Source organism: Lutra lutra, chromosome 1, assembly GCF_902655055.1.
Source record: "Lutra lutra chromosome 1, mLutLut1.2, whole genome shotgun sequence".
Taxonomy (NCBI): Eukaryota; Metazoa; Chordata; class Mammalia; order Carnivora; family Mustelidae; genus Lutra; species Lutra lutra.
The window spans coordinates 201,012,435-201,027,410 of NC_062278.1; the positions used below are offsets into that span (position 1 = coordinate 201,012,435).

Here is a 14,976-nt window from a genome sequence, read left to right on the forward strand (position 1 = left end):
ATTCAGCCCCTACCAAATCAGAGGGCACCGTTTCCGACTAGCTCCATCAGAAGAACAAACAGGAGGTTCGAGTCTTACAGAATAAACCAGCTCATCTACAAGCTGGCCCCCGTTGCCTCCGCGTACACACATGCATACATATCACACGCAGGCACACCCCTTCTTTTGTCCTCCTTTCCCTGCAGGGAAAATGTGACAGTGTGGCCTTTGTGTCCATTATGCACAGTTCTTGAGTCATGCATCCAGGGTAAGAATCATGAGCTCGGCCTTCCGTGGGCCACCCATGGGGATTCTGACCCTCGCTGAAAAGTTAGCTATAATGTCACCATGGAAGTTCCTCTTGGGGCTGCACTCAGCAGCACACATCAAGTTCCTGCTGCTTTGAAAGGTTAAGGAAGGTTTTCTAAAAATTATGTAAAAGGATCCATGACATTTCCCTGCAAATGACCTCACAGAGCTCTCTGAGCAACCTCGATTCTTCAAGTTTTAACACCAGAATCCAAAATTCCTCCAAGTTTCCTGGTAACAGAGTATTCCTTCAATTCAAGCTCAGCAGATGCCTTTAATCAGGAGCTCTGTTCTGTTAGCATCTCTGTACCTGTCGTAACGATCTCACATCCTTTCACACACTACCTCCTGGAAGGCCAGGATTATCCCCATTTGGTTGAGTGGCCTGACCTACCTAGCAAAGGCTCGGCTATGACTTAGGTCCCCAGGCCTGTGGTTCCCTGGAAGCCCTGCTGGCCTCACCCAGGCCATCACCAAGACAGAGTCATCGAGTCTACCAGAAAAAGGGCTGGGATCAAGTCTGAATTGTGTGCTCACTTAAGGACTGCGACCCGACCTGTGACCTCAGTCAAGGTTAGCCTTCTTCCAACTCACTTAGCAGAGCTCTTGTATCGCTAAGGCCACAGGGAAATGACCAGTGATCACACATCCTCACCTCGGCCGGGCCACTGTGAGGAGTGGTGATCTTTAAAAACACCATCTATCACATACTCACTCAGACCACTGTTCCTCCAGATCGGCACGGGCAGTGAGATGTGGGGTTCCGCTCTCGGTCTGGACTTCGCTGGACACAGGGCACAGGCAGCTCTGTCTAGGTGAGTGGGTTGGGGCTAGCATGGCACCAGGGAGGAAAGGAAAGTTCCGGCTGGGGGCAGTGCTCAATGCAGGAGGGTCCCTCACCGGGGAGATCCTAAAAAGGCTCCAGCACCCTTTTCCTTTAGGGGGGGTATGGGATCATTTCCCTAGAGTAGCGGTTCTCAAAGCGTGGCCCGGGGACACTTCCAGGGGCCCACAAGGGGGCTGTAATCTGCACACTACTAGTATCCTCTTTGCCTTATACACACATCGTCTCGGAGCACAGCGGGGTCTTCAAAAGCTCTGTGATGTGAGGGTGTCACCTCTCTGCTACCCTTGTACATGTATATTCTGTATTTTAAAAATTTCTCAGTTTTAATTTCTAATGTACATACTGATATACAAGGGTCCTCAATAATTTTTAAGAACAAAAAAAGGACCCAGAAGATTGACAACAGCTGATAACTCAGCCCCAGACAGGCAGCACCGACCTTTCCTCAGGCAATGGCCCCTTTCCCTCGTCTATGATTCCTGGCAGTCCGCTGGCCTTTCTCCACTTTTGGAGGAAACGTCCTTCTCCTGGCTTCTCTGAGCTAGCCTAGGCACTTGTTAATGCCTTCACCATGGCTTAGAATGACATACCCTCCCATTACCCCAAATAGCCACCTCTCTTAGGTCTGAGGTGTGCTACAGAGAATGAATTCACGCAAGTAGCTACCCAACCTTGGAACTGTTAGGAGGTGTTAGCAAGCTCCTTCCCGTGGAAAACTGACACATTAGGGCTAATGAAGGGCACTAGGTTGGTATTACTCAATAACACACCACAATAATTAAGACCTTCTGCTATTAGCCTGCCTTAACTTCTTTTCAGTAGTTCTAGAACTTCTCAAAGACTTTTGAAAATCATTATTATTGTCAGAGGAAAAAGATCCCCTGCCTTTCAGAAAAAATAGAGAATCCAGTACCCAATAATGCTGTGAATTTATGGCTGGGTCACACCACGGCGTAATTACAAAGTGTAACCACCAAGAGGCTGGTGCACAACCTTACATCTATTTCCCTATGATGGACCCCAGCCTGCATCGTGTCTTCCATCCAGGAGCCCAAGAGTCTAGCACCATGGATTCTGCTGAGTCTGTGAAGATTCTTAGGTAAGAAACTTGAGTTGTCTCTTACAACTTCCCTACACTCAGAGCTATACTCTTCTGGCAAGGTTAGGAGAAAGGACAGAGGCCTGACTACAGGCCAAGTTCCAGGGAAGCTTCAGTCAGAGGTAGACCTCATGACTTCTGGATGTTTCCAAAAGCTGCTCTTGGCTAGGAGCCATGGCTAGCACTGTCACTCAGCAACACTGGGGCCAGAGTCTCTTGCTTCATTGAAACCATTCTCTAATTCCATTCAAAAAGTTCATTTTCCAGTTTTTCCTTATTTGGAAGGACTGCCGGAAGGCATATGGGAAAACCTGCCATGCCCATCGCTTGGGGCTGTTCTGCCGAGACTTCACCCTGTGGAGACTTCCTCTAGAAGTCAGCTGGTCACCCTGGCCCTGAGACACGGCAAGCACATACTGCCCTTCATTGTTTAATAAACTAGACGTCGGGGTGGGTCAGAAACAGAGGATCATTCAGCTGATGGTGAATTAGCTCCACACCTGTGTCCATGGGGCTGACCAGCCTCCTTTCCAGGGATGATACACCAAACTAAAGAAGTAGAACATCCCAGGCACTATCTGATCAGGGCCAAGTGGGCCTTCGGACCAGAACAGGATCCCAGAGGCCCCTGCTACACCAGGCCTTAGCCTTTCAGTTGCTGGATCACAGAGGGATCTGGAGGACCTGGGGAGGGACTGGATGTAGGCAATCTGTAAGGCACCCGTACAGAGAGAGGCTTCAACATCTTCATAAGGGTGTGGCCATACCAGAATGTGCCGGCCGACTCTCAACCCTACTTTGCACCACTGCCCAGGGTGCTGCGTGAAGTCAGACCTGCTCTTGGGCCCCATGGACTCTGCTGTGAGAATCCATAAAACCCACCATGAGTTCCTAGACTTACAGCAGTCCGCACACTGGGAGCAGAATCAGGGGCTGGGCCTGTTTCCGTAAGTGAGGCCAGGGAATCCACTTAAGTGCAGACATGCCAGATCCCTGGTAACATGAGCCACTGGGGCCAAAAGTCACAGGAGAAAGGACATCACTGGAACAGACCTCAGGGCTGGGAGAGAGCCTGCCAGCGGTGCCCAGGATGGGCCTGCAGGACCTACACTAATGCTGCTCTTCCCAGCGGTAGGCACCACTTGCCCACTGGGTGGGCTCTTGAACGAGCCCAGCCAGGAACAGGGCTTCCCCACATGCCACTGGCTGTCTCCACTGTGCTCTGCCCACCCCCTCACACACGCACGTGCACCCACGCACACACGCACAAAGCCTTCCGTTGGTGACGAGGGCAGGCCAATGGGACTTACAAAGAAGAGCTGCTTTTCTCTACGCACTTCAGAAATGTCAAGTTTTCCCACTACAGTTACTTTTAAATATTGGTCTTAAAACTCTGGTTGGCTCCTCAGAACGTCTTGAGCTCAGCACTGGATGTAGAAGCTCCTCAGCCACTGAGAATTTCAGACTCCCTCATGAAGCAACTCCTTGGGCAAAAGTCTACAATTTGTAAGATGTGAAAACACAACCTGTAGAGGTAACTCTGTGTACATCTTTACACATTTCCCAGATCTCTTTAAAAGGGGTAGAATTCTCTTTCTCGGTGGATAACTACAGTACAGAACAGAACAGAGATCAAAGAAAAACAAGAATTTCTTAAAGTTCCGGTAGTAAACAAGCATATGATATTATTATTGTTGTAGTCTTAATAATAAGCAATTATACGTTCAAAGTGCTTTACAATCGCTTAGCTATTCCTCACAACAGCCCTGTGAGGTAGGTCGACATTATTACCCCCATTTTACAGATGGAGGAAACTGAGGCACAGAGAGGTTAAGTGTCTTGCCCAAAGTCACGCAGCAAGTGAACGCTGGAGCTGGGACTAGAACCCAGGTTCCCTGACTCCCAGTGTCCTTGAAACTAGACCACACTGTTTCCAAAGAGGCATCCCCAGACTGGCTTTGAGCACGAATTAAAGACGGACAATGTTGGATGAGGTTTGGGTGTGGTGGTATTTCCCGTGGACACGTTAAGATGGAACCTGAGGTGTTACCTGGACTGGTTTTGGCATGCGGGTGTATGTGTTAGTTTCAATGGTGTGTCTGAGCTTCCTGGCCTGCCCACTTCCCACTGCATTCTCAACTGGGTCACTGCAGAGAGTGGGGGCCGGAGGGTCAGGAGGTCATGGCAGACTGGCATATAAAAGGAACTCTGTCAGCTCAGTGCCGAGGGGCCTGCCAGTCTTTGGGAGTTCGGGCAAACTAGGGATGCAGGACTTTGGAACGAAGTCAGCTGCCCACCTTAGGCAGGTCTGCTTCATCTTTTTGTTATGGTTTTATTTATTTATTTTTTTTTACTGGCCAGCGTCAGGAAGTTGTGTTCATTTCATTTCTCTGTGGGGCGGCTGCCCCCCTCCTTTGCTCTCTCTCTCTCTCTCTCTCACTCTCTTTCCCTTTCTCTGAGTCTCTGCTTGGAAGGGAAAAACTGTTAAGCCTTTTGCACGTTCCCTTCCATGAAAAAGAGCCACCGGGAGCAGCGTCCGCGACAGGAGGCCATGGCTCTGCAGGTGAGCCACGACCCTGCTTCCACCTTCTGGAGGAGTGCTTTGCTTGGAAGGGGTCTCCCTGGGGCCTTGGGTTTGCTTTTTCCTGCATTTCTCCTGAAATGCTGTTTCAGTAGAAATAAGCCCACTTGAGACTTTTCCCTTTCAAGGCCTTAGCCACAAACGCCTTCCGACTAACGAGCTTGGTGCTGTAGCTCAGGCAGAAAATTCTAAAGCATCCGTTCAAGCATCTGAAACAAATGAATCAGCCAGTGAAATCTCATCTGTTAGTATCTGTTCTCAGATTAAAAAAGAAAAAAAAAAAGCCTTTTTTATGGCTTGAAATGGACTCATGCTTTAAAAAAAGAAAAATACCTTGCTACTTTTTAAACTAATGTAACTAACTAACAGGAGTCTGCTACCCCACAGATTAAACGTCTGCGGAGCGTTTCTTCCTCTCCTCCTGAGCTGAGCCTCCCCAAGGTGGCCACATCAGGGCACATCAGGGACTGAGAGTTGCTGGATTCTTTATACCACCCACCCTTCCACTCGACCACCCACATCACCATCTGTTGGCTGTGGTGCAGGCTTTCACAGAAAACCTAACCACCTAACTCTTTACCAGCTGGAAATAATGGTTTCCTCCTTAAACCCAACCTCCAAACAGGTGAGAAAGACTATCCCTCTAAAGTCTTCCTGTCATTACAGATAGGCAGGCTCCCATCTGGAATGACTGGGGGATAGTGTCTCCTCAGATTTCACCAGAGTATCTTTGGCATAAAGGGAATCCTTGAGTGTTGAAAGAAAAAGAAATGAACAAAACTTTTCCCACTTTGCGATTTTTTTTTTTCCTTTTCCATGAGGCACTGGACTAATTCATGTCTGCATCTTACATCTGGAAGATCTGATGGGGCACTGCTGTTTGATGGGAAGGGGACTGAGCATTTTCAAGGCTGCAGAGCTGTGTTCCTTTATTGACTTGCTCTTGGGGAAACTCACAGGTCACTCGATGCAGCAGGAATGGAGGGAGAGCAGATGTGGGGTCAAACTGAAGTGGATATATGGCACATGGGAGGGTGGGTGCAAGGAAAACAAAAAGGCAGCCTGATGCAGCTTCTCTCCGACTCTCAGGAGGTCGGAGAGAAGGCTGGCTTTAATGAAGATGGATGGACGGATGGGAACTGCACACTCATTCAGACCACAGAGGCCAGAGGACACTGGGTGCTGAGCTCCTCCCCACACAAGGATCCCCCCTTCGTGTAGAAGAGGACACTGCAGGAGGTCTGAACAGAGGGAGACCAGATGGAGCCCCCAGGGCTGGAAACTCCAGTGCATCTGTGTGTCCTTGAGAACCATTCCAAGGGGAACAGAGAACGTGGACCAGTTCTGATCCTGCTCAGACAGACTGCACTCTCCGCAGCACAAACACGCACATGCCTAGGTCGTACGTCTGCGCTCACACTCCACCTCCCATGAGCAAGCCATCTGTCAGCCACGCGGCACCCTGGCGTGGGGAGAAGCACCTCATCCCACCCAGCCCCCGTGTGGGGGCTTCCTTGCACATCTGTGTCCTTGTCCTAGTGACATTGTGGGTTCCACTGCCATTCGACCCCGTGTCCCTAACTATTATGTCATCATAGAATGTTTCATCACACAGAAAGGAAGCACCTGCTGTGCTTATTAAATGTACAGCGACAAATCACATTTAAAGCCACTTCTAGAACAGAGGAGGCCAAAAATGTAATTAGAATTACCCTTCGAGGAGACAGACCAGAATTTCCTATTTTTAATGTTTGCTTCGGAATCCAATACACTTTTAGAATTTATCTGTCAAAGTTACGAACAACTTTATCTTCTAGGCTGTGTACTCAACATAAATTATAGTCATAGCCTCAACTCTCAATGGAACCGGGTAAAGATGCACCGGTATCATCATCTAACAGGAAATGTTTGATTTCACCAAGGAAATGAAATTCTTTCTACAAACAACAAAATGAAAAATACTGAGGAGAAAAACATTATTGTAGCGCGATATAACAGTATCTTTTACCTCATGACTTAAAAAGGCAGCTTTAGCACCACTTGAAACTCAGGGAAGCCCATCCATGAAATATGGTCATTACTTAGTCATGTGTTGGTTTTCAGGTTTTAAAACATCAAAACACTATGTCCAGCCGCTGGAGCAGCAACTGAACCCATCTGATGGGGAAGTCTTGGGGATTCAGGGAAGGGAGAACTCTGCTCATGTGGTCACCATGCATGCCTTCCCCAGAAGACAGAAGGGTCTCATAGCACAGAGCTAACTTGGTTCCTGGGAATTATGACCTAGTCATCCATGAAGGAGTATGCACCCCCCTTGAGAAAAATCATCAAGTCCTACCAACCCCACCACCTAGAATCCGAGAACATCAGGCAGTTCCCTGCAGGGGGAGGGGACTGTGACGCTGGAAATCCAGCCAGTCTAGAACTCCAGGCCCAGGGCCACTTTAGGGAAGCACCTTCAGAAGGGCATTCGTCACACCGTCTCCTTGAACCCAGCTTGGCCACGCTGCCCTCAAGAGCCTATGGACCACGAGCCTGTTCAGATTTACAAACACATCTTTACAGCTTGCTTTTGTCTTTCTAAGGCTACCTGTGCGCAGTGGTCAGGAGGAGGGACGTCCCTTTTACAAACTGGAGGGGACGGAAGGGAAAGTTTTACTCACAAATTCCACAACCTGAGGCAGCAATGGGCTGTTGGACTGAGCCCATGGTTCACTGAGCCACTTTTAGGAGAGATGATCAGAGAAATAAAGATCAGTAATCGTCTTCGGCTAGTTTGAGCATCCTTGCTTCCCCCGGCTCTGTAGCTGTCTGGGCAGAGCAGAGGTGCCCTCGTGAAGGACTTCGACTAACCCACCATCTGCATATGCACCCATATGCCCTCACTCATGGCCATTCACGTTCATGTCCTCTCTCACAGCAAGCTCACAGACAAGCCCTCCCTTCACTGCACCATCTCTTGGAACACAAAACAATGCTGGGCATTTTTCTCCAGAAAAAGGTGAAGGACTATTCCATGCGGAATCCTGCTAATACCCTATATAGCCCAAAGTAAAGCTCGTGATGATAACGGACATAAAAGTCATTTTAGAGTGAACAAATGAAGATGGAAAAAACTCTATCTTACTCGTGATGGACTTCAGACACTTGGGTAGCAGAGAGGATGGGCTTTGATTAGTTTGGACAGGTGTTCCTGTAGCTTGCCAACCTCTGTAGTTCCCTTTTGCCCATTCTTAACATCTCATTCCCTCTTCACCCTGCTTTCTCTATTGCCAACACTTGCTCACGAACTTCCCTTCCTCGCCCCTCTTCCTGCAAGCTTCACAGGGACCCCCTTCCTCCATACACCTGCTTCCTGTGCCAGAGATCTGGGCTTATCTAGGATTCTACATCTCAAATGCAAATGGGCCCTGGCTGGAACCAGAAGTTCCTGTAAGCCACGTCCACACTCCAGGAGCCTGGGGCAGGCTGCGGGGGGCGCAGGGAAAAGGACCAGAGGCTGGCCTGGGCACAGAGCAGCGTTTGCACAGCAAGCCTCACGGCCACCAGGAAACACACACAGAGACAGACACACTGTGACACGTGCACGCACGCACACGCCCATCCGCACGCACACGCACACCAGGAGGTGATGGATGTCACTGAAATGGACCGAAAACCAACAAGCAGTGGGGTAAGAAACAAACAGAAACAAAACAAAGCACTCGCGTTCAGATGGAAAGCCGTTTCCTGGGCAGCTAGGGCCCAAGCCCGGGGCTGGGGGGTGGAGGGGGCCCGCCTAAGGACACTGTCTTTGGAGAAGCCGGGAGGAGACAGGGTACAAGACACCACTGGCCCCCCGGGGCCTACCAGGGCTGGGCCTCCACCCCTGTCCTGGGGGCCCTGCCACCCGAAGGCCACAGCCAGTGTGGGCGCAACAGACAAAGCGGGGGGAGGCACTTACCTCATAGCCCAGAAATGACTAGTCCACACTTTGGGGGGTGTGCGGTACCTCAGTTTAAACAAAATCCTTGTGGCACTGCTCAACCATGAATAGCCAGCTCTCTAGTATTTCAAATAAGCTTGTAAAATGGTTAGTGAAAAGAGAAGAAAACAAAAGGACAATTCACCTGTAGGGCAATGGTGGTGTTCTTCGCAGGGTACTTTCCCACCAGGCCTTGTTCTTTCCGTTTCTTGAATTTCCTAAAGTAGTCCTGTATCAGGAAAGTGGCATAGAACTTCCCCACGGTTACCTCATCATCTAAACGGAGAGACCAGACACAGCTCTCCCGAATCAGCACATTTGCACCAGGAGCCTCAACTGTCGCTGGGGGCCGGGGTGGGGGGCAGGGCGGGACAGCGCCCAGGGCACTGAGCTCTGGGTGAGGACACAGGAGACTAAATCTAGCAAAAAGCAAGGTTTTGCAAAGCAGTTAAGGCTCAAAATTAGAGTCAGTCCCATGAACTGATACTCAAAATTGCAGAAAACGATATGTTTGTTATGAGTTTATTAGAGCAGCGTATTAGTAACACTATGGAGTGCTGTCTTGTTATTTACTGAAAATAAAAATTACAAAACAAAAAAAGACTTCCTGGGTCGTATTTTCACCCCTGCACATAGGGATTTGCATGTGTAATTACCATGAACACCAAAGAGCAATTAATCATCCAAATCCCGATGCTTCGAGATAAAGACAGAGACCTCAGAAAGTGACAGACAAGCTCAGAAGAGGAGGAAGATTGAGGAAAGTGGCTGCAAACCCAGATTTTCACGTGCCCCTGTGATTCTGGTCCGATATGCCTCCATATGCCATTTCTCTGTTTGTAATCCAGAATTACTTATTTTTGGCAGTGCAAGCAACAGCTCCAACTAACCTCGAAGTTGAGCTCATTTCTGCTTTGTTCGGAACAACTCCAGCATGGACTGCTGGGGAACTGGAACTCCGCTGAGCGTTTTAAAAGTGATGCATGAGGCAGAATAGAGGCTCTGGCTGTCTCATGGTAAACCACAATGCGTTTGCCCAACGGCCTCCACCAGCCCTGTTCTCCCTGGGGTGCATGCCCCCAGATCTGCAGTGGTCCCTGGGCAAGAAGCTTAGGGCCCCAGGAGTTGCAGAGGATGGAAGGAGGAAGGGCTGCTGGCCCTCGGGCTTTAGCTGAGCTTATACCCAGGCTGCCCTTGCAAGAGTCGCAGGCTGATCTGGGGCAAGGGGCTCATCTGTAAAGAGGGCTACACCTCTTAGAGGAGGCATGAGCATGACTCAAGAGGAGGCCTGGAAGCACCCAGCCCCATGCTAGGGTAGTCCAAAGTGCTTGGGCTGGATGAGAGTGAGCTGGCTGCCTGCCGACAGTGGCATCCACTGAAATGGATGTGGAACATATGGGTCGGAGGCCACTAGGACCCTATGCATTCACTAATGTACCCTGTGCGGGGTTCATTCAGTACCCATGTGGGAACCGTCCCCTTCTGGATATCACTAGGCTGCTGTATGTACCTCTCCACACTTCCCTGTCAGAAGCCATTCAGTGCTACTGATTAAGAAGATGCCTTGGGGAGGCTGGCCTCAAGATGAGAGCTGCATTCCTCCCAAACCCCAGCCAAGAAGTCCTGAAGTGGTGTAGGGACCACCAAAGGGATGGAGGCTTTGGGTAGCATGTGAAACCATGTCCTGTGTCTGTCTCAGGCTGGTGCAGATAGCCTAATGATGCACTGCCCATGAGCAAGGAGGGGAGAGGCGGACAGACCATTTAGGTCTTGACACTTCACACCAACTTTACTCCCAAGCTGCTCTCACTTTTGCTCAGGGTACATCTGGTATGCCTCCCAGCTGCCTCTACTCTTGGGCATCCGTATTCGCAGAGGAGCTCCGTGTGGGTGTCATGGCCTCTTTGAAACAGCTCTGCGATGGTAGAGCGGCCTATCCACCGTCCCCACCCCCAACAGGTGGAGCAGGGCTGAAATGACCATCCCTGATTGGTTGAGTTGGGATGTGAGCCCAGGGCAGTAGGCCTCCTGAGCGTGGGCTTTCCTCTTCCTCCACACCGCCCACTCAGACACAGCCCAGCTCTGGCCACACAGACCACATACTTCTTTGGGGCTGCCTCCCCCAGAGTACAAGTCTCTCTACTGAGCTGCATGCAGGAAGGAGGTGGGCTCACAGCTGACAATCTTGGGGATCCAGGGGGCCTCTGCCTTCTTTGCCACAGCTATCCCCTGCAGTCCTGGGTATCAATCAAGTCTTCTCTGGGGGCTCCCAGAAAAAAAAACACTAGGTTTACAGAAGGCCCACCTTATTCCACACTGGAATGCTTCCCATAAATGCACACCTAACCGTTTTTTCCCTTCAAGCCCAGCTGGTGCTGGCCTACAGGGGTCCAGGGGGCTCCTGTGGGAGGGTCTTGGCTCTCTCTGGCCCAGAATTGGGGGCAGCAGGGTGCTCAGGCAGGGGATGACTATGGTTCTGACCAACTGGCTGCTCCAGAGTAGAGGCAGGCCACCACTTGGTCTTCTCCACTAAAATGCTAAGCTGATTGTGGCTGGGCAGAGGACAAGCTCTCAGAAACAGGAAAAAATCAAAGCTAGAGCTGGTTAGAAAAGGAAGGCACAGAAGGAATGGATGCAGTGAGGCCATCCGGGCTCAGGCCTGGAGAGAAATAGATGGGGTCAGCTTTTTGAGCTCTTCAAGGCAAAGGAACCAAAGATCCAAGTCAGAGTGGAGGGCCAAAGGAAGGACATCCCCAGGAGAATAGGGGACTCCTACAGAAAGGGGGAAGAGCCATGACACGGCAGAAGACTGAAGAAGAGTGGAGCACAGAATTATGTGCAAGATTCGGAGATGGGCAAGGGGACCACTGAGCACAGGGGATGGAGAGGACAGGCAGGCTGTGCCTGCGGCCACAGGCCCCTGCCTTGCCATGGTGTAGAAGGACAGTTCCCCACTGCTCCTCTGGGGCTGAATCCTGGGGCTGCTCCTTCTCACAACCTTGTGAACACCTGGGAGGGGGAGGTGGGGCACCTCACACCACCCTGAGCTACAAAGCTTCCCAAGATGGGCCCCTGCCCCACTGTCACCAGGCCTGTGAGGGGCTCCCTGACGCCCCACATGGGCGGGTCCCGGGTACTGGGAGCAGCTGGCCTGGCAGGGTCTGCCACTCTGGCCGGGGTATAGCCTGTGGGACACTGAGCCCCTCGGCCCCAGAGAGCTAGCCAATTGCTGGCTGAACAAATATTCGCATTTTCCAACTGTGCCACAATGTGGACAAGGCTGGGAACTGATGAGTCTATGGGAAGAGAAAAGAAGAAACAGAAAGAACTGGTGGAATGCAAGTGGCAAAACCGTGCTGCGCACGCACCTCCTGCAGAGTGCGTTGGTGGTGGCCTCAGAGTCCCTGCCTGCTCGGAGCCTCTCCAGTGTGGTGGCACTTGGGGTCTGGCCCGGAAGAGCACCTACTTGGGGACATACTCCAACAGGGCGGCATGTCGTTTCCTAAGGGCCTTCTCCTCGGGTTTCACTATGCCTCCTCCGCCATTTTGAAATAGGTAAACACGTGTCATCCTAAACCCCAATCTTTCCTTAGAAATGCAGAGAAAAGGCCGGGCCCAGCTATTGGGCTAAGAAAGCGGAGGGATGTTTTACTAGCAGTCTAGCAGAGCTCAAAGTTGATGTTCTGAGGGAGCTAGCATGGTGAGCCAAACTCTGGACCTTTCTTTCCTGGTCTAATTAAAAGAAAGAAAGCTTCACAATAATGCAACTATGCTCTCCCAAACGCTTAGGTGAGACTGATTTGTGAAGAAGGGAGCCAGTCAGCTGAGAGGCGCTGGGGCAGGGCAGGCCAGCCCCGGGGCCAGGGGTGGGGGGCGGTGGGGTGGGGGGCTGGGTTTACCGGGCGCGCAGCCGCTATTCTGAAGCATGCATCTGGATTAGAGAAACAGTGTAGGGGAATACGGCTGCCAAGAGATAACCCTGATTCCATGCCACCACCCTAAAACAGAATTGCTTCAGAATATTCTGAAAGACTGAGACTTGAAAGGAATGGAGGCTGCAGAAAAAGCTCAAGCACATTGTTACAACAGTCTTAAAAAGCAATTTCTCTAAGCCATGCGAGCACTGGGTGCGCAGCTGCAAGGAAAATGAAACCAAAGAGTTGTTTTAAATGTGCAGTACCAGTTCTCCCATGGGGGGCCGGGGGCTCCGGCTGGGAGCTGGGGGTTTTCTGTTCTTTGGATTTGGGGGCATTCCGTGTGTGTGCTTTCCCTTTATCATTTCTTTGGGGCTGTCTCCCCTGGCTTTGAGCAGTTGGCTGCACCAGCTAGGGGTGACCCCCTCCACAACAACAGCTCACACTGCTCTGGCTTCATGCTGGGGAGCAGAGCTGGCCGCCATGCTGCTCTCTCTCTCTCTCTCTCTCTCTCTGTCTCCCAAGAGCCAGAGACCGTCACCTTCTCAGAGGGAGAGGCCTTGGCCACCGTCCTGGCCTGGGGTCCCGGAGTCGGCTTCCAGCCCTGAGCCCGACCAATCCCGAAAGTTGCAGAAGCGGTGATGCTAGAAAAGTGGGGTTGGTTACAAAACACACCGAATGCTCACATGTGCCTGGGGCTAGGGGCGGCTAGAATACTGGGGCTGTGGCATGGAGTGAACGGATCCTGCACCTTTAAAACGTGAAAATAAAATAGTCACGATACAACCACCTCAACATCTAAGTCCGGCGTACTTAAACAAAAATGGAAAAACGGTATATATATTATATATATGTGCGTCATATATATATATACATCTGAAAAAATTTAGTCTGTTATTTTATGACAAATAACAAAAGAAATAAGCATGCCTGTTAGTTCTAACTCTAAACTCCAGTTAAAGGGACATTTTTGGTAATTATGATGGTAAACTCAGTCTTGAGAACATTTCAAAAATACCATTTTCTGAAAACTATTTTTTCTGAGACATTTTCAAGAACATGTTGAAGGATAAATGGAAACTAATTTTAAATATTTCATTTTGTTTGAAAAATTACAGGCTCTTTGAGACAGTAAGCTCATTTTCCCATGGTAATTCTTCCGCCAACCAGAAAACCCCTGCCCCAGCCATCTGGGTCTTGGGTCTCCTTCCCCCTGAAGCCTCTCCTTTGTCTGGAATGGTCCTCCTGTTACCCTAAATAATTATGCCAAAAGGCCAAAGAGCCTTCTTTAGCTGTGGGCCCAAATGCTCTAGCAGATATGTAAAGCATTCTGCAAACCCCCGCTGGGCTTGCTGGAGATCCTTGCATTAAAACCAATGTGAGGTCAAGAACCACTTAGAAAATAGATTGCACTGACCACCAGCTGGAGGGACAACTTGGTCAAGCAGTTTCATGCTGGTTTTCTTCCAGATTTTCTTGATCACAGCTCGGAGTTCTTCATTCGCTTGTTCTAGGTTCCCTGAATTCAAAAAGCAAGAGGGGAAAAGGAGCCTTGCTTCTCTCAGCCAGCTCTCCTGTCTGTTCCCACCAGGGCTGCTTCCTTCCCAGCCTGGCCTGGAGCAGAGCCTTCAGATGAGACGGGGCTCCCCTCCCCCAGGGCTCTCCAGCAGAGGAGTCACAGGCGAGTAGTGGGTGGGCCTTCTACTGGACAGTCACTCCACGGTGGGAAGCGTGTTTTATTCTGGAATTCAAGGCCTATGCAGCCTGATCTCGTCCTACCCTTCTAGCCAAGGCCTATCCCTCCCCACTGCCCCCAGCTAGGATGCCTTCTATTCCTCCACTGCCTATTCCAAACCCTGCCTCCAATTCACCCACACGAGACTGTCTCAATTCCTACTGCAGGTACTCGTCAGCACCCCAAAAATCTGGTCTTTTATTATATGGGCTGAAGCCTATCTCCTCAGCTAACCTGTCAGTCCCTAAGACCACCCTGTCTTCTACCTCACAGTGACAGGCTGGCCAGGGCCAGGGATGGGTAAGCACACTGCCAGGGGGACTGGGAGCTTGGAGAGACTGGCTCCATGCAGAGGTTCACCTAGTGCTCTGAGGCTGCTATCAGAGAGCTGTCTGCAGACCGCAGATGTGCCTTGCTGGCCTCTCTTCCCTCTCATCCGCGGAGTGCCTCAAGAGTTGGCCCCTTCACAGCCTCCACTTTCCCGTCTCCTGTCACTCCCCAACCTGCTGCAATTGGCTTTCTGTCTCACTCTCACATCATCACTGAGC

At 50.6% G+C, this 14,976-nt stretch overlaps 1 protein-coding gene and 1 long non-coding RNA gene across 2 annotated transcripts in view; one reads left to right on the forward strand and one right to left on the reverse strand.

The window, feature by feature from the left end:
* Positions 1-14,976, reverse strand: part of CACNA1D (calcium voltage-gated channel subunit alpha1 D) — a 299,526-nt gene that overhangs the window by 14,416 nt on the left and 270,134 nt on the right. The window contains 2 exon segments of the mRNA XM_047691769.1: positions 8,925-9,055; positions 14,111-14,212. Of these exon segments, the coding sequence (XP_047547725.1) occupies positions 8,925-9,055; positions 14,111-14,212 (233 nt within the window).
* On the forward strand, positions 884-14,368 carry LOC125078749 (uncharacterized). The gene is made up of 3 exons (XR_007120974.1): positions 884-1,103; positions 2,005-2,234; positions 14,164-14,368. It is a non-coding gene; the product is annotated as an uncharacterized LOC125078749 (long non-coding RNA).